This window comes from Calonectris borealis, chromosome 20 (assembly GCF_964195595.1).
Source record: "Calonectris borealis chromosome 20, bCalBor7.hap1.2, whole genome shotgun sequence".
NCBI lineage: Eukaryota > Metazoa > Chordata > Aves > Procellariiformes > Procellariidae > Calonectris > Calonectris borealis.
In genome coordinates this window covers 13,288,341-13,314,601 of record NC_134331.1, presented here as the reverse complement: position 1 = coordinate 13,314,601, position 26,261 = coordinate 13,288,341, and the positions used below count along the sequence as shown (strand labels likewise).

Sequence of the window (26,261 nt, the reverse complement as noted above, 5' to 3'; positions counted from 1 at the left end):
TTTAAAAATTTAGTTAGCCATTCTCTTATTTTATCTTCATGCCTTCAATTCTTATTTAGAGCTTATTTGCCATGTCTTTTAACTTACCAGCTGCAGCTGATAGAGCTGGTTCAACATCGTCATATGCTGAGGATTATTAATTGGCGAGGTTAACTGTGCAGGGCTGAGACCAATGTTTTTTGCTGCAAACTGCAAAAGCTGTGCTTGAACCTAAGAAAGAGCAATGTATTAAACATTGTACATTTACTTTTAACACCAGCAACTGTGTAAGCCATTAGTAAGAGTCACAAGACATCAACTGGAAAATATTACTATTACCAGAAGTAGTACCATGAACTATCAAAAAATTAACAAGAGACAAATCTTACTAACCACACTCAAACGTCCATTTATAGAAGAAGAGCTGAGAACAAACTCCTCAGCTCTCTAGAAACACTACTTTTTGCAAAAAGGAACAAGAAAACATGCCCACGCAGATAATGTACAGAGTATACACCCGAAAACACCTTACCCATGTAACATGCTTACTGGCTAGTAAATAGATCAACACAGTTAGAGCCAGACAACAGTAGCTGCAAAGCCTCAGGAGCATGACAGAATGCATATGGAAAGGAGAGTGCATATGGAAGAGTTCCAGGGAAAGGGAAAACTCAAGAGTGGAAGTGCTGTCTAACCTGAGGGGATAGAAACTGAGGCACTTGAGCACGAAGACTAGGCTGGGATGAATTAAGAGGTTGCACTGGCGGTTGCTGCGGCTGTTGCATGGTCCTGGCTTGTGCTGCTCCGCTATTGCCAAACATACCCAGATTGCCACTCGGTATCTACAGCAGGACAAGACAGACATTGGCATTTAAAGACATCACTCAACATATAACCTGAAAGCCACTTATCTGTGCAGTGATGATTACAGGCACGGATAAAGAAGCCTGTATTGACAATCAGGTTTAGAATCCGGGCATGGCAAAGATCGCCATGTACCCGACAACATCTCAAACCTCCAAAACTTTGTACAGACGCCTGGACAAAAGGTGGCTGGAGTTGAAGATGACTATTATAAGGATGCATAACCCCAGAGGGTCACAAGATGGACAATGAAAAGTACTCGCCAAAAATGTGTGTATTTGTGTAGCAAGGGACAGGAGAATGGAGTCATTAAACTCACAGCATCCCAATCCTTAAATTATCTAGGCAGTTTTTATACTTAGTCATTTTACAAAGCTACTGATAATGGACATGCTATTAGTGCAGTCTCCGCTTCTGAAAGATATGCTTAATGGGCTGTAAGTGCTGGACAAGTATTGCCTTTAGAAAACTAACTTAAAAAGAATATGCGTAATAAAAGCCACCATAGAATGATCCGTAAGAGTTTTTCTGCACTGTTATTTCTTATCTTTTCTGGAACTTCAATTTATATGACAAAAATAACCTTTTCATAATCAACAGTAGTTTATGACCTCTCAGTCTCGTGGTGTTTATCAATCTTCCCCTCCATCTCCTTTCCTTTGCCTTTCAGCATGTTCTACCCAGGGGCCAAAACATCCCTCTCGCCACAATGCTCTCTCTGACCAGAGGTGCTAGAAGCACAGTTTCTTTATTACCACCTGTCAAAGCTATGAGCTGTCTTGACACTTACAGCAGGAATAAAAAAGCCCCCATCACTTCTCATCTATCTCATCACTGAATAATTATGCCAGCCCGGAAAGACGAATTAGAGCAATGTCTCTGCCTTAAGAGTCTGTGACAATTAGCAACGCCTCAAAAAAAAGAAACCTCACATCAATCAAGGCAGAGCTATACCAGGGTTCAGTGGTATAAATCCATAATACTACAGTCTCTTCTCAATGGATGTGTGTAATTAGCAGGCTAATTACAACTAAGCAGTTGTTTTATGTCCTATAACGTGGAACGTTTACACAGCAGGTAGTTTCTCCACTGGTATTTCACGCGAACGACGACGCTGCACGCGCTTTCAGTTTAAAGCACCGTTTAAAGGCCCCGGGGAAGTGACGGGCACTAGCAGCGAGTCCCAGAGAGCTGAAGTTCGGTTCGGATCTCCCCCAACAGCCTTACCTGTCTAGAAGAATTCAAGTTTTGCATGCCCAGCCCTGAGGCAATCCCGCCCAGGGTCTGATTAGGGAGTGCACTGTTTGAAAGGGGGAGCTTCAGGCTTGGTGAAGGCAAAAATGGTGAAGTAGTGGGCTCTTCCACTAGGCCGCCATCCTGATTGGAGAAAGAAAGGGTGAGCTGTGTGCGGTGCCCAGGAGCAGACAGCACACAAAACAGTGTCCCATGGAAATATAAAAGGGCGTGGATGAATAAAAATATTTTTAAAAAAAAGGTATGAATAACAGGGAATGAAAAGTATGGAGTGAAGGGAGAAGAAAGAGAGAAACAGGATTAAGGTACTGTTTTTCTTTACTTTGTTGCACTTAATCCACAAAGGCACAGTCACCCTCACCCACCTCTCCAGAAGGAAAGGAGGGATTCTAGCAACCGATCGCAGAGCTATCATGCGGCCAACTCCTCCCGCCCCCTTACATTTTCTCCTCTCTTCTCCACCAGATTGAAAGGTGGAAAGGGACGAGACCCACAGCACACTTCAGGGAAGTCTTCTGTCTGTTTGGTAAACGCTCAGCAGAGGAGCACACATACGACCGCTTTAGCTAACCCTTGGGAAAGGCCAGATCACCAGTCTGTATTTGGTTCCACATCATAGCTCTGCTCTTAAAAAAGCGTTTTTGCATTAATCCCCTTTCCTAACTGAGACACATGAGCCTCTTTTAATATTCACATAGCACTGAGTTATTATTATCCACTATGAAACATTACACTCTAACGCACCCAACGAACACGAAAATACTTAAAACCAATAATGATAATGTTGTCTGTGTAGCCTTCCTAGGAAAGCCTGAACATCCCCCAGGAGGAGGCAGATTTTAGCAAGACATAAGGAGCCCCTCTGATAACCGGGCTGTAAGGAACCATGGTGGAACATGGATACGATGCACAGAAGGCAGCCTCCGCGGGGGGCAAACAGCAAGTCAGAAAATGAAATAAATCATATAATCCCCAATGAAACAGGTAGATATCTAGCTAGTATTACAGTGGGGTACTGAGTTCTATCTCAAACTGTGCTTTGATGTCTGGGAAGCCTGCAGCAAGCATGATCAAATAACACTGTGTACAAAGTAGAGCTCCAAAAACAGGCAGAGTGAAAAATCTTTAATTTGCAATGTGCTGGACTTGTGTTTTTCAGGCAATATATTCATTGCAAAGAAAGGCTTTTAAATAGGTGAGGAGCTAGGTTATTTCAACCAATAAATTCAATGCCCCAGAAGATTGTGAGATACTGATAAACCTCCTTTGTTAAAAAAGCAGCCCAGTATGCTAACCAGATACCCAAACAAATGACCTAATGCAGCAAGCACGCTCGGTAAATTTTATGTTCTAAGTTAATCCTGAAAAATGCACTTTCAACAGCTCTGCTTTGATGCAAAGAAAAAGTTTCTTTACTATCAGGCAAAGTGACACTTGACATGCTATCTGACTATCCTGAGGGGGACACTGACATTTTCTAATGATATCCCCAAGGCCTTTCAGCTCAAGATACTTTACATTCTACTGGACATCAGTCACACTCCACAAACAACTGCAGCTTGCATGACAGTAACAGGTTCAAGGATTTCTCCTTAGATCACAGACATATGTTTACAATTCTACCCTTCCCCCTTTAAAGTGAAAATAATTTCAAGCTTCGTGCACGCTCTCTCCTTCAGATGCCATTGTTTCCTATGTGAACAGACCTATTGACCATGAAAGACCAATGCAATCCCTCCCTGCCTCCAAAACTTATTCAAGTCTTGTCTCATTGACGTTTTTTTTTCTCATTTTGGAAATGGGCATTGCCAGGGACGGTGGAGGACAAGCCACACGGGAGACTCAGGCATTTAATTTCCAGAACAGGCGGACTCTTGCTGCAAGGCCACCTTCACAAGTGCGTTCCTTGGCTGAACTCGGCAAACGTCTTCAGTAGCAAGTTTATAACACATTGTTCACATTCACTTTGTTCTATTTTTTTTAATTTGAACTTATCGTAAGGTGCCAACTGCGCTGCATAAACCTGTGCTCTGTAAGTGGAGCTGAAATCAATTCATTTCACATGAAGTATTTTAGTCGGTCAACATAAAGCACCCTCAGTCATTCTCAACCTAGACTAGGTGATACCTTTACTGCTGACAACGGTTTGTGACCCATTATTTTTCAGACTCTTTATGTAATAGTTGTTTCCTGAAGAATAATCTTTTCTACCTAACATTTCCTCTTCAGTGATTTTCTTACAAGTTTATGTTACCGTTCTCCCTCAGACTAGTCAATTAAACAACTCCCCTACACCTGAATCGTCAAAATCATGCTCGATCCAGCGCTGCGTTTAACTTTTTTGAAGGGACTCGACACAACCGTAAAATCCTACCGGTAGCAGTATTTCCTTCTCAGTTACCCAACACAAACCACCACACTGCTGCTCAACAACACATTACTTTTAGGACTTCGGAAAGTCTCTCACAATAGTCTCATGTACCAAATATGACAGAATGCAAGCGGCATTACTCAAAGATTTTTTGGCCCTCTGAGATATGGACAATTTAGCAGAGGGTTCCTGGACACTTTGGCAGTCACCCGCCAACAACTGCCACTTCATGAATCAAAATGTCCCAACTGACAGATGCGAGACTGATGAATTTGCCAGAGGTCTTTATACAAAGTCAGTTACAGAAGTAGTTAGTAGAAAATACAGATTAATAACTTCTTAAAACAGAGAAAAACCTTTTCCAAAAGAGGAAGATAAAGTAATAAAATTTCACCTCAAAATAAGTACTCTTCAAATCTGACAGGAGTTAGGTAGAGGCAAAAGAAACTTGCAGGAAATGCCATAATCAAAGAAGTACTCATCACTGGTATTTTGGAAAACATGGGAAAGAGGTTTCAAAATTTGGAAGTTCAAAAAGAAGCAATCACTGGATCACAGGAAGCAGAGATGGAGGAAAGAAGAAGAATTTAAAAGTCAACCGTAAAATTCTACTGATCATCACCTAATTGCAAGGCCTACACAAGTGTTTTTGCATAAAGGTAAAATATCCCATTCATTATCCCAAAGACAAAATGCAATCACACTCACCAGAGACAACTGGGATCAGAATGTGAAGGATGAGGTTGGGAAAAAACCCAACAAACACTATGTTGGAATTAGAAACAAGAAAAAAGTCTAGTCAGAATATTTTTGGAAGAACGTGATTGCATCAAGACTTGTAGACCTGGATTTCTCAATAGCAGAGAAGAAGAACTGATCAATGAATAAGACAGCAGTGAAAAGGAGACTTAATTTGTAAGGCGAGAAATTCACAGTTTCCTACATGCTCAAGAATTTGGGAGGAAGTTTGGAAACAGCATCAGGGCAAAAGACGACAGGACTCTCTGCTGGCGGTACGGGAGAAAGCATAAAAAAACCCAAAAATAGAGGAGAGCAGGAGGGAAAACGAGTCTGCCATGGAACTAATAGAAGCATCGCAAAAGGCAAGATTGAGCTAATGCCAAAGCAGGCTGATGTTACTTCTCTTCAGAGAGCTGACCTGACTCTTCATCACATACATCTAATATAATGGTCCAGAGTTCAACACTTGCATCTGATTGTGCTAAAAAATTAAGTGACGTCTCTGTATGGTTCAAGATTTTCAATTACGGGGTGGCCAGCGCAGATCAGCAAACCACCACATTCTTCTTCTGAGCTTAGAAGAACACTCAATAGGTGCAGTGAGAAGACACACCAGACTTGAGTCCCAGTACTCAGGAGTGGTACGCAAGCCAAATCCCTACACTTTAAGAGAAGATCCTTTGAAGCGCTCTGGGTTTATTTCCAATACTTTTTAGGATGCTTCCAGGAAAATCTTACATGCTTTTCTTACAAATTTGATGGCTCCAGAAGACATCAGGTAACATCTTCAAGCAAACCTGATGCCTAAGTACAGCATGCTCACCACCAACTATCAGATGATGTGGCTGAGATCACGTATCAGGGTATTGCTAGGCTGGATCTTTATTTCCTCGAAGCCATTGGATTTTCTCCCTTCTTCTTTTTTGGTGCTACAGGGCAAGATAACATCCTGAAAATAATACAACTAACAAAGCACTGAGTGCCAAAGACTGACTCAGTGTGACACAGAATAAAGAGTATCTGCAGCAAGCGTTGAGGAACAAGTGAAAGCAAACATTCAAAGGTGATGTTTAGTTGCACAGACCATTACTAATCCAGAGAGAACAGGGAGTTCAACCGGTCCAGAAGCAAATATCCGGGCTGGATATTCTCTCTCCTCAAATGCATAAGGTTAAAAAAATTAAGTTAAGTGCTGACTTTACCTGTCAGAGAAAATACATGACAAAAATCACTCCAGGTGAGTGGAGAGGCTGAGAGAATCAGATGAGAAAGAGTGGTAGCAATGAGCACACTAACCAACTTACAATTTCATGAAGAGGAACCTCGCATAACTTACTGAAGACTCAGCAAAGCCAAGCAAAAGGATAATGACTTGGTAAGACAGTAAATAAAATAAGGAACATCGGCTGGAGAGCTTTGTGCAGCTGCGCAGAGAGCTTGTTCACTGACCAAGGATGACCTGAGTAGGAAGTGAGACAGCTCCAGGCTCACGCTCTGAAATAGTACCTCAAAGTGCAAAAAGGTTTTGGAGAAGAGGAGTTGCTCTAGTAGCATGAGCTGTAAATCTGGAAAGAATTTATTTGGAAAAAGGTATCTATTCTTAGAGTAGAAACTGTATTTGTTTAATTCACTTAGCGAGTTGCTCAACACTGATAGCTAACAAATATAGTTTGGGATTTTTTCCTTTGTTATTGAAAAGTCACTGTGGCAGATTATGCCTAGACTGACAGATTTTACTTGCTGTATGAATATTAACGATTTTAGTACTCTCCTCTCAATAGCTGTGTTTAACATATGTTTCCATAATTATGCATTATGCTGCACATAATACAGGTCTCTGGCAATAATTTTACTGCTCAAGATACTGTTATCCTAGAAAAGAAAAGGTTAACTGGCATGCATGCATTACTTTTGTAACCTTCATCAGGAGAGAGATCTTTCAATTAGCATATTTGTTAAAGTTTGCCATAAACAAATAGATTTGCCATAGCTAAGAATGAACTTTACCTGGCAGGAAGAGAAAAAGAAGGAAGAAGAGCCAGGCTGAGCCTGACATTGTAGGAAATACACAATCAGTTTAGTCTGGTTTAGGGAACAACACCACAATGGACACCACATCATTCCGATGCAAGTAGGGAGCCCAGAAAGAACAAATGTTATTACTCCTCCAAAAGCAGAAAAGCAGTTTCCTAATACATAATCCTTGGAGGAAACTGCCATGACACTCGATTACGCAGCACCGTGGCAGCATTTGAACTATCACAAAAACTTTTGATATGTAAGGACCCTCTAACGCAAATTTTACATAGATGCTGATTTTTCCTTGTTAATAACCCATAAATATGTAAGATGCATTTGTGTTTAATCAAATTAAGTTGTTTACAGTTTGCATCATACCAGCACTAGAACTCAGCAAACTGTTTAGACTGTGATGACAGCAGAAATAGTACTAGTTGTTATTTAAAGGTCAGTATTTATCAGATGTCCTAGCATAGCACCACGCTAATGTTCTTAGCGCAACACCTGGGAACCTGTCACGACACATACCCTAACTTTAAGGATAACGCTATAGTTAAGACTATAAGAAAACAACAGGGCGAAGGACTGGAAAGATAATCGTTATTCAGGGTCAGTAAAGTTTTTAATAGTGTCTGTGTTAACAAGATTAGATATCATTGCTGTCTCACATCCTGTAAACAGCTTATGTAAAATGAATTGCTTTCAGCACACTTTGTGAAAACTATTGATTTCTGCATTCAGAAATCACCACCTCCCATCCATATGAACATTTCAAATAACCTGTGAAACAAAGAATGGCACCAGAGACTGTTCTTTCCTTACTAATAATTTTCAGGGAGATTCTGAGTTGATTTGGTGGGTCTCTCTGTAGGACTGTGTCAGGTTGTAAATCTCATTTCCTGCTGAAGATCTGGCTGCACTTCTCCCTTTTCTTTAGGCACTTTGAATCTTGGAGACCAAGAACTTCTGGAGCCTCATCCTCAGTCATTAAATGGTGCTGGAAAATTTGTCATACGTGATCACAGAAAAGGAAGCTCAATGGAGAAGGTATTTATCACTTAACAAAAATACCTCAGCTCCTCATTCCTATTTAAGTACTGAACTTTCACTGAAATCTACAAGGAGCTCAAAACTAAAACAGGAATCAGGAGCCTAATTCTTGAAGATTTTGGCCTTGGTCCTGCCTGATCGTTGCTTTGGGCAAGGGTCACTGACTCTCTGGACTCTTACAGAGTGAAGGGCTTTCTGCACTCCATTTCTTTGCTTTTCCCGTTTCTAGTTCCACTGGCATTACGGACTCCTTAGTAGGTTTTCATTTCAAGTGTAACACTGGGGATGACCAATGTTTATTTCTATGTGGGAATCAAATCATTGGTCCTTTCCACAAGGACTAAGTTCCCCACAAGATTAAAAAAAGAGAAGAAAAAGAATAAAGCAATATGTAACAATCTATCACATTTCTCTCTACAGCTTTCTAAACAGACAATAGAAATCATCAATATTTCTACACTGTGTACGGTTTTGACTTGTAAATCACATTCATATTTCTGAACTTACCTTGTCAAGGAAGGTGGGGCGGTCCATGGAAGACTCTTTGGAGATTGGTGGTGGGCGGCAGCCAAGGGATTTGGTGACCATTCCGTTATAGTCGGTCACTCCCATTCCACGCTTGTCCATTTCCACCTTCTTTTCCAGCAGAGCACCTTCACAGAAAGGGGAAATGTATTGAAAAAGGTGACGCAAAGACAGTGAATTTGCCAACAGTAGTTCAGAGAAGTAGGTCTTGCTTACAAAGGCAAAGGCAAGAAAATAAATATTATCAAAACTCTCAGAATCATGAATGGTTCCTGTGTTGCTTTAAAGAAAAACAAATTAGTTACACAGATACTTACTCATGGCCTGATCGAGATTCATATTGTTGCTCTTCAAGGCCTCTTCCGCTGGCTCTCTCTGTCAAAAATACGGATTATGTTAAGAGAAAAAGTAATCATGCTTATATGATTTCAAAGCAAACTGAGAAAACAGATACGTCTCAAATACCGGATTTCATATTTACTCAGCAGCACAAATAATGTCTGTGCACATTTTTTCCTGCTTTTACCAATTCTCACAACAATTCAGTTAGTTTCAGTTTGTCAAGTACGTACTAGTTCTACAAGGCCAAATCAAATTGTTCTATTTAAATTTCTTCCTGTTTTCTTAATGGGCAACTTAAATATCACTATGATATGCCTTTCTCTAAAAAAAGCCAGCTATACTCTAATTTCACCTGTTTAATAAGAAAAGGGGAACAGGAGTGGAATTATTACTGAAGTTCAAAGTAACACCTATTGTTATAAAACTCGGAACTTCAAAAGATCTATGTATGTCATCACACAAAGTATATCATCAAGTAATCTCAGAGAGCACTCTACTAGCTTACAGTAGATTTCTGACATTAGAGTAAATGTCTAAATGCAGGTAACAGAACTACTTTCCGGCCTGAAGCAGAGACTGAAGATCTTTTTGTTGCTGCAGTCTGAAACATCAAAGTCAGAACTGCACCCTAGAAAGCCAAGCCGCAGGTGTGCTAGCTATGAACACTACTCACAGGGAAGCCCATGTCTGTGAGCTGTTTTATCAGACGGTTCATGATCCAGGCCTCATCTTGCTTGCTAGATGTCTTCATGCCCTTTAGTAAATAAATGGGAGATTTCATTAATGGTCTGGTTCCCATATTCATACTAGTGAGATGTACATAAAATACATGGTAAGTTTTTCTTATTAATAATACATGCTACTGAAAGATATATTAGTACATTAATTTAGAAAGTATTGAAGAACCCTCCGAACAACGTAACTACGATTCTCTTCCCCCACAAAGTGTACAAATTTTATCTCAGCTGAATAGGTGTTCAGTGTACTATTTAGTATTTGATTTGCCGACCACTGAATTAAAGCCACCTTTGAATTTAAGTATTTCATTTTAATCCTTGGCAGAAAAACATAATGAAATCAAAGATTCTGAAATAGTACAACACTTCCTAAAAAACATTCCCAAAACCGAGTTTGCAACCTTGAAGTTAAGAACGTTACTCAGTGTATTTTCTTAAAAACAAACAAGAGCGTCTAGATAAACACCTTTAAAAGATCTCTGTGCAGCTTTTCTATCACAAAATCCTTAAGAAGTCTCTTCCTTTCAGTTCTCCAGAAAGTACCAAGGGACAAGCGTGGATTTGTTTTGGGCTGCGGACAGTACAAGAAACAACCATACTTGATCAAATCACTGGCCTAACTGTTGGCTAATGGAATAACAAACAAACTGGCTAAATGCATTCCCAATTCCTTTAAGTTACAGCCTGGCCTTGTCCTGAAATAAAGACTGTGCAATGGAAAACTTCCTAACGTAATTGTCTATGTTCTTGGTTGAGTGTGGCATTAATACAAATTTGCTTTGTTCTCATGCCAGTACAGACCTTAAAATCATCTATTTGTTCCTCACAAATAGGAAATAGATATTTTTTGCTGAACCACTTCACCACAAACTACTGTTTGCTTTTCTACCATGACGAAAGTGTACAAAAGCCCCCTTAACACTTTTTCTGTTTCTGTTAATACATTATAATTTCTTCAGAATACATGGAAGCTTATAAAACTCAGAGAAAACAAAAGCAACAACAACAAAACCTCCCGAAGCACCTGACATGCTTAAAGTCAAAGATCTCCCACTTCCCCCGGTAAGCAGGTAGGCTGTACTTGAACCACTGTAGTGGCAACCTGTGTTTGTGTTCAGGTGTCAGCGGTCTAATTTAAGAGTTCAAGTATAATGCAACAGAAAATTTGTGACAACTTATTCTAGAAATGTTACACTAATTCCACTCTTTTCTAGAGAGTATCTTTATTTTTCTCTTACCTTTTGAAGTCCTTTCTTCGGGGCGTTCCCCCAGGAATTACAGGAGGAGCTGCTCTCTTGTGAAGCAGTATTATTCCACATATCTCCTTCCTCATCTTCCCACTGACTAGTACTGAGATTCACTTCATCCCCACCACTGCCCCAGCCTTCTTGCATAGATTTTGAAGCTGGAGGGAAAGGGAAGAGGGAGAAGAAAAAACAGATTCAATTTCCTTTTATGCCATATCCAGTATGCTAACATTTGAGTATTTTCAAGAGATACAGAGGTTCATCAAGTAGCTTAATTGGCATTAAATGATAAGGACTCCTCCTCTGAAGCTAGCAAAAAAGAAAGTTCTCTAAATACTTTATAGAAGAAAAAGTCCAGCAACAGCACGTCTTGCTTTTTCCTGAACAAGTAAGACCTGCGGTCACGGTCATTCCAGTCTCCTAGGAACAAGGAACCAAAAGTATGACCACACACTTGTTAAGTGCTATTTTGCTTTCAATGAATCTCACCATTTTAGCTGTCGCATTCTTCTGATGAACAAACCAAATTTCGAGGTCAGTAACGGTCAGAAATTCATTCCCATCTGAGAAGAATGGGATCTGAAAGGAGCACATGGGCTGCAGGGAATGCTTTACATTAAGTGATGAGGTTGTGTCACCTCGTTCCGTTTTATTCTGTTTACTCTGTTTAAAGCTGAGATTAGTCATTTTAAGATTCTCACTCCTCTGTTTAGGTTTTCTGCGCCTTGTATCTATCTCTCAGTACAGTATTTTGCAGGAGTGAAGCTTAAAGACTACCACAGCCAAAACAGAAGTCTAAAACAAGCACTGTAGCCATCAGGGCATTCAGAGATGGAAGATTTTTATCAAATAACATTAGTTAGGAATCGTGAAGCAGTAAATAGCTCAGGATGTTCCTGAACCTGCGAACAGTTTTAATAGCTGAAGAAGATACCCATTCCCTCAGCTTAACAGAATAGAGAAGTTATGACTAGTCATCCTCAAGTGTTTCTTTTCCTACCAAAAGCAATCCTATCTTGTGTGCTCAGTTGCTTCTCATGTCAATACAGGTTTCTTTTAGGCAGCGAGGGATAAGTACTGTTTCACATTCTTCTGCAGTTTTATAGTTTCCTGCATCTCTACAATTTATACCATACTGCTGTTGAAGTACACAAAAATACTCTAGGGAATACCTTTAAATTTACTGGATTGATGCACTGTATGAATTTTGTATCTGGAATATCAACATTTTGAGACAGCTAATGGAGTTTTAAGAATAAAATTAAGATGTAGATGCACAGAAAATCAGAAGTGCTGTTTAAAATTACTGGCAGAAGCCGACACACTTTGCCTTTTTCCCCCAGTCTCTTACGACAGCGACATCCACGCACGTACCTGGTTTGCACAGTGCTGGGGCAGCAGCTGGAGCATTTGTTCTTCCATATGTGCCTGCCGACTCGGCAGGATTATCTCCCCAGCCTGTACCACTGCTGGGGGGTTTCCCCCACGCTGAAGTGCCATTATCAACTGCAGCAGAAGGGGATGACGGCTCTCCCCAAGAAGCTTCGGTCTTTGTGTGGACAGTAGGCATTTCTCCCCAGCCTGCTGAAGCAAGGGGAAGGAGAGAACAGTGATGAGAGGAAAGGTTTCTTTTGTCAGTAATTTCTAAGATGGACATTGTATTAAAGCCTTTGTCTGGAAACAGCATGCATGAACAGTAAGTAGACACAGTGACTCTAATTAAGTATATAAAAAACCACTTTGATTTGGTTTCAAAACTCTCTTTCTTAATGGAATACTACTGCCAAGTTGTCAAGACAGAAAGCGTATTTTTCAACCTCGCCAGGAGCAGTCAGGCTGCCACGTGAGCACCAGACCTGGTCGCAAGGGAGCAGCTGCTTCCAACGTGACTTCTCAGGGCAGACCGACCAGGGCGCGGGGAGCACGCGCAGCGGCGCGAGCATTCAGGAGACCAGGACCCAAACCTGAGCTGGGCCTTGTTTCACTGAAAGATTTTAAGCTATTTTAATTCCTTTTAACTACTTACAAATTATCACATCTCTTCTCTCATGCCCTACAAGTAAGATGATATTTGTTTGTTACCACTTTCAACGTAGATTATATATGTTGTATGCATTCCTTAAAGCTTTTATTATAGCTCACGGTTGACTGTGTTCCCTACGTACCCCTTCATCACCAAGTCTCTACATTATAATAAATACATTTTTTAAAGAGAACTAGACAAGACTGCAATTAGAATCTATAGTCAAAACATGAGGAACGGCAGGTAGAAGTCACTGTTTTCCTACAGAGTATTATTTCAACTCACTGAAAAACGTAAGCTACTATAAAGAAACTGTCTTAGTCTGGCTTGGATGTAATGCGCTTAAATCCATATGACACCGATTTTAGCACTGAAGTCAAATGCACTAGGAACAGCCATATAGCTTCTAAGTCCTAAAGAGCAACGCTGACCAACACAGCAAAAGCATTGACTGAGTTTAAATGACCACTGCCTCTTTAAAAAATTTTTTTTCTGAAGAGACACACTTGGATCATAGATGAAGTTCAAGGTACTTTTTAAAAGTATACGAAAGACCCAGACACGTAACAGGCAAGAAAACAGAGTTTTTACATATACCTGATATTAATCTGTTTTTCTACAATTATCACAAAAAGCATTACATTACATGACAACCGAGATCTCAAAAAGTATTGCAGAATTCAGTGTGCTTAAAACTGTTAATTAGGCTGCTAATTCAAAAAGAGATTAATATTATTAAGTATGGGTATTTTCTTCTGATCAACTATTGCCCTGCCAAATCTGTACCTTCTAGCAGCTCACAACATGGAAACAGATCTGCTAAGAAAGAAACTTGGTTTTGCTACTACCCAAAAAAGTGTATCATTACTGTTTTTAACAGATTTTCATAATTTAAGGACTAGATGCCTACTTTGCTGCAGCACTATTCCTTTTTTGCTCCCCAGTGCTATCTGTAAAAATACTCTGGAAAGTATACTCTTCAAAGAGCAGAAACATAACATTTTCTGCACAAACTGACACCTAGAGTAGGTAGAAAATAGCAAGGAAGTCACCACAAAAGACCTTCCTTTAACAGTACCTTGAGATACGCTAAACTAACTAGGCAATAGCGTTACACTGCGCAACAGGTCTAGCAGACCTCTTGCTAGATGTCTTTGCAGAACTTAGGGATTTCAACAGAATTTCTGTTACTAGAAACATACACCGCCAATAGCAACTCAAACACTAGCAGTTAAAAAAATCCCTTCCAAATAGATGGGCTCGTACCTGTCCACCACTCCAGTGTTACTGTATTACATATTTATTTTAGGCTCTATTTCTCAAAGCAACAGCAGTTCTCTCAGATACTGATAAAAGGGTGTATGACGTAAAACATATCCAAACTAGGCCTACATGTTCAGGACATGTAGCTTAACAAAGCTCAAGATTCATCGTGTTTTAAAACATACGCCTGAAACAACCCGAAATTTCCATTTCATTAAATTGATTTCCATTTGAAACAAAAATACGTTGTTCTAAGCTCTACGAACGTATCTTAAATTTCTAGTTATCTTAAAGTGTGTACGAAGAGAAACTCGCAGACACATACACGTATGTATAGAAATGAACCTCTACTTAACACGACAACTTCCTTGGTGTTGCACCTAAAATACTTATTCAAGCTTTCTGCTTGTATCTTTAAGCCAACTTTATTTAAGGAACGCTTTATTTGAATTTCTGCCTCGCTACTCAGGAAGCAACCTTGTCAAACAACTGCATGTATTTAATCATACTGGCATCTGAAAAAGATTAACTGCAGGCAAATGAAACAGAAAACAAAGCATCTCTAGAGTACCAACTAGAATACAAATATAAATAGATAGAGTGCAGAATACTAATACTTCCCTGAGTTCATGGAACTAATGGAAACTAATTCAATTTACAAAATAAACATTAAAACACAATTCATATATTGAAAAGGCAAAGTGGGCTAGGTTGTAGAATAAAAATTCAAAAGAACTGGTCCTTCTGTTGCTCTTTACTATAAATTCAACAACATCGATAAAAGACCACAGATGTGTAATGTCCAAGTTATTTTGAGTTAAGTGCTTTAAATGCGCTGAGCAGTAAATAATACGGGATTACAAATAACGAGGGAGCCAGCCTTTACTAAAAGAGAATACTTGCAAGTACATAAAAGCAAACAAAATGCATCAACCAGAAGTTTTCAAAACTATCTTAACAGATCAAATTAAGTGCTGGAAATTAGTAAATAAAACCTGAGGGCTGCTGGAAAAATAACTTGTGCACTGCAAAAATTAACCTGTATGTAAATTCCGGAGTACTTCTCAATTATGAGCCTGTTTTCCCCTCCGTGTTAAGTACCTGCTGTCTTAACGTTACTATCTCTGTGCTACCTTTTTGTGACTCCATACGACTCTATTTGAGAAACTTGAAAAGGTGAATCAAGTTACATTTTTTGAATGAATGATGCAAAATTCTACCTGTGAAGGAAGAAATTTACTTTCTGTTCTCCAAACTCTTTTTTAAACAAGGTTTTTCCTCAATTTTTAAAATAACCCAGTATGCTTCATATTTGAAACAGACACTGGTGGAATGTTCGTTCAAAGAGTTCGTAGTCCCAACAGCTTGCCTCTGGCAGCGTGATGCTTTCCAGTACTATCGTGTACCTTGCAGTAAGGGCAGCTCACAAACGGTGTTGCAGTGGGTTGAACGAACGCAAGAAGCTACTTGTAAGTTCCTTTACACAGCTGTTTGGAAGGAAAACACTTTCACAGTCGTCTCAAAATCTGAACCTGCCTAACGTTTTCAAAAATTCTGCTCAGAGAAAACTATTTTCTTTATGAAAATACGCATTTAAGCTTTCCTAAGAAAAAGCTCCATGCCTTAAAAACCACCCAGAGCTGCATGAATGTTGTTTTGCAACAGAATGAACTCCGTTAAAGGGTTCTTTGGCAAGAAAGTGAGGTTTTAATACTGAAGTTTTTAAGCACTGTTAGAATTACAAGAAACAAAAAGATCACAGTGAGTAATAAACAGGGACACATTGGCAGAGCTTTGTTTTATAGAAATAAAAACATAATTAACATTGGGCCACAGCCAACAGGAAATCCTCAAGGGAAAGTGAAACGTTAACTAAGCTGTAGCAGGATGCAGTTGTTTTCCCTCAAAATAACCCTATAGCCATTTGGATGGCAGAAATTGTTTTCCTTGAAGTTGTTTGGTCCATGATAAATACCAGAGCTTCTGACTACAATACAGGCAAACCAAAATATTAGAACCTTCTGTAGATGAAAAAGGAAGAAATTAGGTAGAAAAGAGATTGTTTACTAAATAGTCACTAGTTAGTCTGCTAATAATAGAAAAGAAATAAGCTATAGAGGGTGCGTGTGTGTAAAAGGGAGCTTATATATATTTAAGAGTCACCTGTAACCCTTAACCTTTCAAGTCTTCATTTTCTGAAAGGTATTCCTGTTCACGCGGTGGAGCTCCATGACTTCTTATATCGCTCAGCATTAGGGTAGCTCTTATTTGGCTTTCAGCAATGAGATCAACCTTGTGTGAAAATAGAGGGCAGGTTTCTCAGTATTTCCTGGCTGTTAGAGGGCTGAGCACCCACAACAGGATTCTAGGTTTTTACATGAGCATCCTAAAGGAGCTCAAAGTTGATCTGGTTTCAAATCCATTCTGATGAAAGTTCAAAGTAAGGAAAACGCATCACTTGCGTTCTGTTTCACATAAATAACACGCTACGAATGACACGTAAGTTGCCACAGAGACAATGGCACAGGACTACAAAAGGAACAGAGATGTTCAGAGCTTTCAGAATTTAGAACTGGTTCAGTTTTGTAAAACTTAAGCTCCTTGCTCTCCACAAAGACCTTAATTTTCGACCTAAAATCTCCCTAGGGAAGCCTACATTATCTTTCGTTGTTTCTCTTCTCAGCTGGAGGACGGGCGGTTGGAACCCCGCCAGGCTCTACCTACCTAATGGGAACAAGAAAGCATCAAGCCCTCCTCAGCATTTGGAGCAAGGATCCAAAAATCTCTCTTTTAATCACCCCTGTTTGCATAACCTTTTCTCACTTCTTATTCCCCTTGTACCAAAGTTGCAAGAGTTAAAAGTGCTAGTAAGAATTATGCACAAGTAATTTAGATAAAAATTGAATCTCAATCAAAACCACTAGCTTTCTGCTCGTCTTTCTAAGTAACTCCCCAGTGGTTTGGGAGCAAGCTCCTATAACCAGAAAGGACGATGTTCATCACATTATCTATCCCTCATCCCTTTTTTTTTTTCAATAGAAAAACAAACTCCTTGGAACATTATGCATTTTCGTGAAGTGTGTACCAACATCTGCTTCCCATCAATAGCTTTTAAGTTCTGTATTCAAAGAATTTTCAGAACTTCTGGGGATGGGTGACAACTTGAATAACAAGACCGTAACTTGGCTTCCATTTCTAAACTAATATAGTATAAACTTAAAACCCAAAAGGGACTGCTACTCCTTTGTGAACAGCTAACTAGTGCTGTAAAGCAAAATTAAAATCCACTTCTTTGCTTTCAGGATGCGTAACTGTGCCATCTTACAGCTACGCCACACTTCCCCACCTATACAGGAACAGAATCCATGATCCCTTATTCATTATATTCCCTGAATAACAAGGAATCATAAAAATGATTGGCAAAGCATGTCATGACCCATACGGAAGACAAAATGGCAATGGTAACTACTTAGTTCAAGTGTTGTAAGATTTTAGATGAGCACTTAACCTGTGCCCTATGGCACAGCCTTTAATAACACAATCATGCTCTGCATGGAAATGTCGTACATGGAAAGAACTGTTGTTGGACGAAATCTGGTTGTGGACTACCGAAGTCTCCTGGCTACAGGATTCTTGTCTCCCTTATTGCAGAGGTTAGAAATGCATAGCCAACGGGACAGGGAATTGGAGTAGGAAAAAATAAGGTTAAGCAGCAGGACAGCAAACTGCAGGCCCATGTCTGTGTCCTAGGAAAGCTGCCCCTTACTTGCTTCTCATCTTTCAGCTGTCCCAGATGGGACGTGATTTGTCGATGTTTTAAGTCTGTGTAAATTTCCACAAAGACCAACAGGATATTGCTCTACAGCTGCTACGTGCTATATGCAATGTTAAAAAGAAGTCTCCCGCACTTTGAATGGGGAGAATACCTTTGAATAGGGTCATTTTAAATTACATTTTTTGCTCTCTCTGTGTAAGATAAGCACAAGACTAGCCCCTCTCAGGCACAGTCAAAAGAAAAGATGGGCATAACACATAAAGGCACAGGGGACTGCTCCTAGCTTCCATTTGCAGATTAGACAATAATCCTTCCAAATATTTCCATGTATGGCCTTTATAACTGTACCTATGTACACAACTGTGAGCGTACGTAAGCAAAAATACACAACAGAAGGCCTAACTTATGCCCTCAATAACTTGATGTAAATTTTAATATCAGAACCATATTTTAAATTGTCTTCACTATTACGCAGTTTATCCTCTTTCTTGCATGCTGTCTTAAGTATATTCTGAGAGTTGTTTTTGCCTTAGTATCTTAGAATCTTTCTAATGAACATTTCTGCAAAATGCACAATACTGTCATTTTAACCTCGTCATGTGGTAGCTTGAGTGGATGGTTAGAAATTAATAAGCAGTTCTCCGACTGCATAAAGATATTAGGAAACCCTTCCTTTGCTATCATCTATTCTCCAGAGGAATCACTGTAGATTAACACCAGTCTTTAAATTCCATTTCCAAAATCTGAAGGACTCAGAACAGTAAGTTTTCCTCTGTAAGGTGTTAAGATTATTTGAATAGCATTAACAATACATTGCTGTATATGAACAGTTTTACAAGCACCGATGTAATCATCCAAAAATCAGCTTAACGAAAAAAACCCACCCCACCCAAACCCAACCAAAAATCCACTTTCATGACATCTCCACTACAATTCAGAAATTTGAATTGTCAGTTTCATGGGTGAAGTTTTAAATATGGATGAAGTTTAAGGTAAATGAATTATAGATCATGTATGCTGGACTGACCAAGTACAAACCTATTTAAAGATTTCCCCTTCTGGAGCACATTATTTTATTAAAATAGACACTCTCAACTGTTAAAATATTTGACCAGAGTAGGGAACGCGAGACTATTTTTACACAGACATTACAGTAAGTTTGAGTTATTTCACAACATCAAAGGGAAAAATGATGGCAATAAGAGAAGTAGAACAAATCCCACTTGGAGAAAAACATGGTTAAAAAGTCAATATTTAGCCATGACCAAGACGAAACAAAAACTTGGAGACAAAAATCAGATGAAGAATTTCAAAAAGTATTGCAAGATTAGATTTATTTTGCGAAGTCTGTGGTCAGGATATAGAGCAGAGCTGCTAGTAACTTTTATTTAAATACCTCCCCCCTTAAGCATTTTTCTCATTTCTTCCCCATTTTTATTCCTTGCTGCTTGTCTACAACAGTACCTTGTCTTTGGTTAGAAAAAATCCTAGATGCCTAAAAACTTGTCTTTGGAACACAGCTGACGTTAAAATAACTTTTCCCAGCCACCCTGAATATTAACATCTTTAACCAATCCAGCTTTACGAGAATCACATAAAAGTCCAGGATACTACCCATGCTTGAGACCTAAAGTATGGAAGAGAACCATTTCTTCATAAAAGACAGCAAACAGAAGACAGAGAAACAGCAACAGCCTGGATTCATGCAACCGTTAAAAAACATCTGTTGCCAAGAGATACGCTTTGCAGAAAAGAAACAGATGCATACTGTCTAAACGAGAACAAAGTCTGAGGAATGGTAACGGAAGACAAGTAAGAGAAAAAAGGTTAGCAAAAGGACCCCAAACTCTCAAATGGTTGAATTAAGAGAAGGTGTTACGTAACTGTGGAAGAGCTGACAAAATAAATACGGATCAACCACCTCAGGACCTAGCGCGTTATTGACCAGATACTGTTTCAAGCCTTTCTTACATTCACTCGGACTATGGATGCTTGCGTGTCAGGTTCCATGGGTTCCGTCCTCAAGACAAGAAGTTAACACTGCTTCGGAGTAAATGAATAAACTTACGTCTATGACATAAATAGAGGATTTCTATCTTTAATGTGTAACTACACACTGATCAGGCCAGACAGCAGTCAGTAATCGGTACTGGTATAGAGTATCTCATAAAACTATTTTCATACCTGGACCAAGCAGCGGGGACCGGTTCGGCTGGGCACTTGACTGGTGCGATGGCTGAGGTTCAACCATGTTTGTGTTGATAATGGTGCTAGTGGTGGTGGTATTGGTTGTGGTACTGCTCTGAATTATGGGATTATTTCTATCCCACATGTTTACAGTCTTGTTGTTGTTGTAATTTGGGTCGCCCCAAGCTGAGGTACCATCATCGATTTCCATCTTGCGGCGAATGGACGGTGGAGAAGGCTCTTCCCAGCCAGTTGCCTCACAGTTCTCTTTTTGTTTGGCTGGCACTGGCCCACCAACCCACCCTGACCCCGTCTGTTTTACAGAAGCAGCTCCTCCCCAGTTACCCACATTGTTGTCCTGGGGTTTATTAGCCCAATTTTGTTGGGGGCCTGGCTTTAAAGATTCCCCCCAACTTGTACCTGTATTAGCCTTGCTGTTTGTGCCATTTCCCCAACCACTGGTCCCAGACCTTGTGGAATCATTCCAACCAGACCCTGATCTATTGTCAGAATCCCATCCAGATCCATTCTTCTTCCCATCACCCAAGTGTCCAGGAACAGATGATGAATCTGTCCAATCTCCACCTCCTGAAGTCCAGCTTGGATTTGATTTCTGTCCATCTCCCCAGTTTTGAGATTTGGGTTTCTGAGGTTCACCCCAGGTAGGTGATTTGTCCTCCTGATTTGCGGTCCCACTCCAAGCGTGGCCGCTTTTGGCAGCAGCAGCATTATTAACAGTAGTAGAGCTTGCTGACTCTCCCCATCCCCCCGGGCCATTTGGTGCTTTGTTGTTATTGTCTCCCCAACCTGTATTTGTTGGAACAGCTGCCGGTGGAGAGTTGACCCACCCAGATACTGAAGAGGTATTTGTACTGTTCATGATGGACCCATCGTTCTTCCCCCCTGAGTTTGAAGATTGAGTAGCTGCACAACCCCAGGCCTCTGTTCCATTGTCATTCTTTCGTTCAGACCTCGGGGACTCTTCAAATTCCCAGGCAGTGTTTTGCTTTACAGGGGTCTGTCCCCACCCCGTATTGGACAGGACCCTGGGGTCAAGGTCATTTCTTGGCAACTGAACTTGCCCTTGGTCTATCATCCCTTTGTCTCTCCTTCTGCCCTCGCCAGTCCCCTCCCTCCCAGTACTGCCTTCGTTTTGACTGCCGCCGCTGTCGTTGCTTCCTTCGCTAGCTGTGGTGCCAGATGCTGCAGCTTTGGCCCAAGAGTTTATTTGTTCATTGCCCTGCTGCATGGCAGGATTTGGACTGGTAACACTAGAGCTATCCCACCCTGTTGATCCTTTCCCATTGATGTCGCTATTGGAATGCTGGTTTGGGGGCTTGCCCCATTCACCATTCACACCGTTACTGGTGTTACGGTTGGGGTGGCCCCAAGCTCCAGAATGCATACTACCAACACCACTGTTGCCACCGCCCCTGCCCCACGCTAGTACCCCAGGGCCAGAAGGAGGCCCCGAATCCCAGGCGCTCGCTCCGTTTCCTTCCTTTTGCACAGCACTGCTGGATCCATTTTGTTTAGCACTTAATGCTGAGTTCACAGTGTCTCCATTCCCCTGACTGAACCCAGAATTGCTGTTTCCTGTGGCAGGATTACCTGGGGACATCCCCCACACTGAACTGCCCATTCCTTCACCACTGCCCCCGCTGACTTGAGAAACTGATGTTCCGTTAGCACCAGGAAGGCCTTGCAGGTGGGGCGGGATGATGGCCCCCATACCAACAGCCATTCCCCAGTTCGGCAGTCCATTTGTCTGCATTGCATTGATAGGGTTTGGTGAAGAGTTCATGGGGTTAGTGTTATTTGGTCCATCAGTGTTAAGGTTCTGAGGTTGTACGCTGAAAGACACATTCTGAGAAGTGGACGTTTGTGGTTCTGTGCTCTCTTGAGGCAGCAAGTTTCCCCAAGCACCTAAGGTGCCTGTCGGGTTCCCATTCTGGTTGCCCATGTTCTGACCTATGGCACTGACTGGACTGCAAATACTGGAAGGGTTGCCTGCTCCCACAGTTCCTTCATGTCCAAGTACAGGCCAGGCAGCTGGATTGGCATTAGGGTTAAGGTTAAGATTAATGCCAGCATTCGAGTTGGAAGCACCCCAGCAGTTCTGACTTCTACCGTCTCCCATCATGTTGTCCATCTTTCCATCCCCACCACTGGCAGAGCAGTGGGCTAGGCCAGAGCTGGAGCCCGCAGCCACACCCCACACCCTGGCCGAGTTGCCGTTACCGTTTGCTCCACCAGCTCCAAGGGCACTCTGGTTAGAAGTGCTTTGGACGAGTGCTCCGTTGGCGCCATTATTGCCGTTAGTTTTCTTTGTATGTCCAGTGAAGTTGCCTTGGGCACTCCCTGTAGCCATGCTACTGTTCTCTGAGCCACAGTTGGAGGCAGAGTCAGTGTCTGTAGTACATTCTGAGGCAGACTCAGTCTCAGCTCCGGTAATGGAAGGCCACGCTTCCTTGTCAGTCCTGTCTATTATCACTTTATCCCAGCTGCAGTTGCCTTCACTCCTGAAAGCGGGCTGCTGTCCCCAGTGGGAATTCTCATAATGGTCTCCCAATCCACTGTGGCTGAGATCTGAAAGGATCCAATAAGGTTGAAAATGAGTCCACTGTTCAAGCACTGCAAAAGCCCTCCATTAAGTACTATTTTACATTGCTAGTTACAACATCGTGTTCTGCTAAAATTTAGAGTACGTTCTCTAACATAATACAGTAATTTTCCTCACCACAATAAAGCATGATGCTCGTATTTAGTTTTTTTTTAATCTGGCAAAACTCTCAACTAAAATAATGGAACAATTCAGTTTTAGAACAGAGCAACAAGTCTGTTTTGTATCCCTTAGTATACTAGCAAAAATAACAAGCAGGCAATAAATAAGGATAGCAAATACACTTATTTATGTGAAAAATCTAAAAAGCAAATTTGGAAAAAACGCCAAAGAATATCTAGCAGACTCTTACCATTTATTTTGACTCAATTCTCATTCTTCAGAGGAACACAAAGAAAGAGAATCCAATAAAAATGTAAAATGTCTGCCTGCCATTAGATATTACATACACACCCACATCACACTCAACACACTAAATTCATACTGCGTTTAGGTTTTCAACCCTTCCTGTAAATAAAGGAACAAATATGGACAGCCACCTTTACTATTCAGTGTCAATTATACATTTAAACACCGCTACTGTAACTTACATTTTAGCAGAGAACTCGGGGATTTCTAGATAACAGGCAGTTTTCTCAAGAAGCTTAGCTCCTAAAGGATTTACATGTGGTTTAAACATTCTTTTGCACTTGCACATACAGTCCAATTTCTCCCCCAAACCAATGAAAATCAGTGCTATGTTGTACAGATACTCGAAGACAGTCTTTTCAGAGCACCTCCCACATCCTCAAACATAGATGCTAATCCAAAAAATTAAACAAAAGCTCTTGAGCATCTAATTGCTTGCTAGGGTACAAAGTTAAACTGGAAGACACAACACTTCTTATGCTAAGAACTCAAGCTTAGTTCAAGTTTTTGCATTTACTTTCCATCTCGATTGCTCCCTACAAGATTTTTAGTACAGATTATTCCTTTTAGTTTCTTTTGATGGGAATTTTATAGCAAGTAATTCAGTCTGATCCTAGGCATATGTACTAGAAACCATCACGATCTGAGAACAGCTCCTCTTAACTGGTTGTCTAAATGAGGGAGACAACTGCATATATGTAAGTTAAAAATTTTGGATGTGAATTATTTTTACTTGCTGTAAACATGACTTTTATTTTTTATGATTTGAATAAGAAGAGTATTTTGTGGGGAAGATGAATGCAACAAATCTCCCAAATAAGCTGTTAACAGTGGATGCCTAATATGCATTAATTTAAATCACAAATATTTTGGTGTGATTAGCTCCTCTAACTGCCTCCAATTAGAGGTGTTCTAATACTGCAAAAAAATTGTTCCAAGACTAAAAAAAGCTCTCTCTCTTTGACAAAGTCTTCTTATTCACACATTTTACCTATAGCTTTTCAAGAAAGGGGGGTGACTACTTGGTTGCCTCATCAAGATTTATCAAGATGAAGAAAGAACACACTAAGCCAGGACAGATTGTGTCTTGCTTTTTTTTTCCCCCTGTTTTTTTAAATTTAAATCAATTGAAGCAAGAGTATGAATGCTAGAGAAAGGAAGGGAAAACAGTCTTAGCTCATCACCTGTCTTCTTATGATGCTAGGAAAAGCCTAGTGTTTCACAGAAAGAGCTAAATAACTGATGTGTATTACAAATCCAAAAGAGAATATGAAAGGAGCCACTTGGATTTACCTGGACTGTCTCCCCTACATGCAATGGCTAGAAAGGAAGAAAGCATCATGTTATTCCTGGGTAAAGCCAACTGGCTACACTACAGAGCTAAAGAAGGAGGTTGAAAATTTACCTGATAATCTAGGTTTGCTACACAGGTGTTAAATAGAGACCAGAATCCCAGATAAGGCATGGAAGGGAAAGGAAGCCTGTGAAATGACTTAAAAAGGGTCAACAGGGTCAGAAAAATGAGCCGAGCAGCATTCTTAGCAGAGTAGGAATGAATATAGGAAAAGAGCAGCAGCAGTCCAGGCGAGAAGATAAGAAGTTGAGGCAACCAAGGAATCAGATAAGAGGAGTTATGTGAGATTTTTTTCCAGCACTGTGGCTGGTGAGATTCGGCACTACATTTCAGACATGACAGAAAGATTTTAAAGTAGCTTGAAGTAATTGTTCCAATAAAAAGGTCTTGTCAAAGCCCAAACCTAAGCTATATGTGCAAGTGCCTGGGAGAAGGATGGTGCTGCCCAAGGCAAGCAAGAGTGTCTGTGCAGGGCAGGTTTGTAAAGAAGGATCAAGAGCACAGTGCAAGACGTCTCAATACTCATAAAAATGGCACAAAGACCAACAAGATGAGACGAAAGGGAGCTGCTCGTTTAATAATTTCTTTTTCTTTCTCCTCTCCCCCAAAGATGGTGGTTAAAGCAATGCTCAAGTTTGAGAACACTTAGGAGACAGAAAGTGAAGGGAAGGCATGGGAAAGGAAGAAGATGACAAAACAGATTAGAAAGATTCCCGAGAGTAGGGAGCAAAATGGTTCATTAAATAAGATACCAGGATTTTGAAGTGCAGTCAGAGAAACAAGAAGAAAAAAAAAATTATGAGGGGGAAGAACTATAAAGACCAAGAGATAACCATTGTAAAAGTAGAAAACGGCCAAGTGCCTCAGCTTGGATAAGCACATCGACTCCAGACCAAGTATGTTTGGCTTGGAAGCGGCACACATGCAGCTCAAAGCCCTTTGCTTTTAAAGGGTTTGCAACTCCGTAATTACTCCCTTTCGTGTACCATCAGCATAGTTTCTTTTGACCACTGACCAATCAGAAAATGGTTACTGTGATAGGGATTACAATAATTTTTTTAGGTGACGTAAAATAAGCAAGCCCTCTCTTGAGCAGCAGTGCACCTGTGCTGCGCCGCCCCTGCTCTGGAGTCAGCGGGACCACGCTGGTAGCTTTCACAAGTCACAGATTCAAAAAAGAAGAGCAAACACAAAGACGTGCAATAACTTCATAGTGTCCAAATGTTTACTGGAACAATTAGTTCTAACACCAAAGACTGCTGCTATAAAACTTGTAAGAAACAAGACAGATAAAACAAAGAGAATGAAAAAAAATTTCACAATATAAACAGAAAGCTGCAAAAACTGTGACTTTGCTGCTGGACAAACATAACAGAGTTTGAGTACAGAACTGATCCTGAAGAGAGGACTTTTTATATTCTTGTCTCTAGAAGCAAAAAACCAAAGGACATTTTCCCATTTTCTCTAGACTAAAAGGCGTTCATTCCTATAAATTAAAT

The 26,261-nt window shown here is 40.5% G+C and overlaps 1 protein-coding gene across 8 annotated transcripts in view; it reads right to left on the bottom strand.

Moving 5' to 3' along the window:
* The window catches only part of TNRC6C (trinucleotide repeat containing adaptor 6C), a 331,542-nt gene that overhangs the window by 19,387 nt on the left and 285,894 nt on the right, over positions 1 to 26,261 (bottom strand). For all 8 annotated transcript variants that reach the window (XM_075169886.1, XM_075169887.1, XM_075169889.1 and 5 more), the window contains 10 exons: positions 20,375 to 22,966; positions 12,504 to 12,713; positions 11,121 to 11,287; positions 10,349 to 10,453; positions 9,819 to 9,899; positions 9,121 to 9,178; positions 8,786 to 8,931; positions 2,071 to 2,220; positions 675 to 821; positions 88 to 210 (listed from right to left, as the gene is read on the bottom strand). In XM_075169886.1, coding sequence (XP_075025987.1) covers positions 88 to 210; positions 675 to 821; positions 2,071 to 2,220; positions 8,786 to 8,931; positions 9,121 to 9,178; positions 9,819 to 9,899; positions 10,349 to 10,453; positions 11,121 to 11,287; positions 12,504 to 12,713; positions 20,375 to 22,966 — 3,779 coding nt within the window. The remainder of the gene's footprint in view (positions 1 to 87; positions 211 to 674; positions 822 to 2,070; positions 2,221 to 8,785; positions 8,932 to 9,120; positions 9,179 to 9,818; positions 9,900 to 10,348; positions 10,454 to 11,120; positions 11,288 to 12,503; positions 12,714 to 20,374; positions 22,967 to 26,261) is intronic.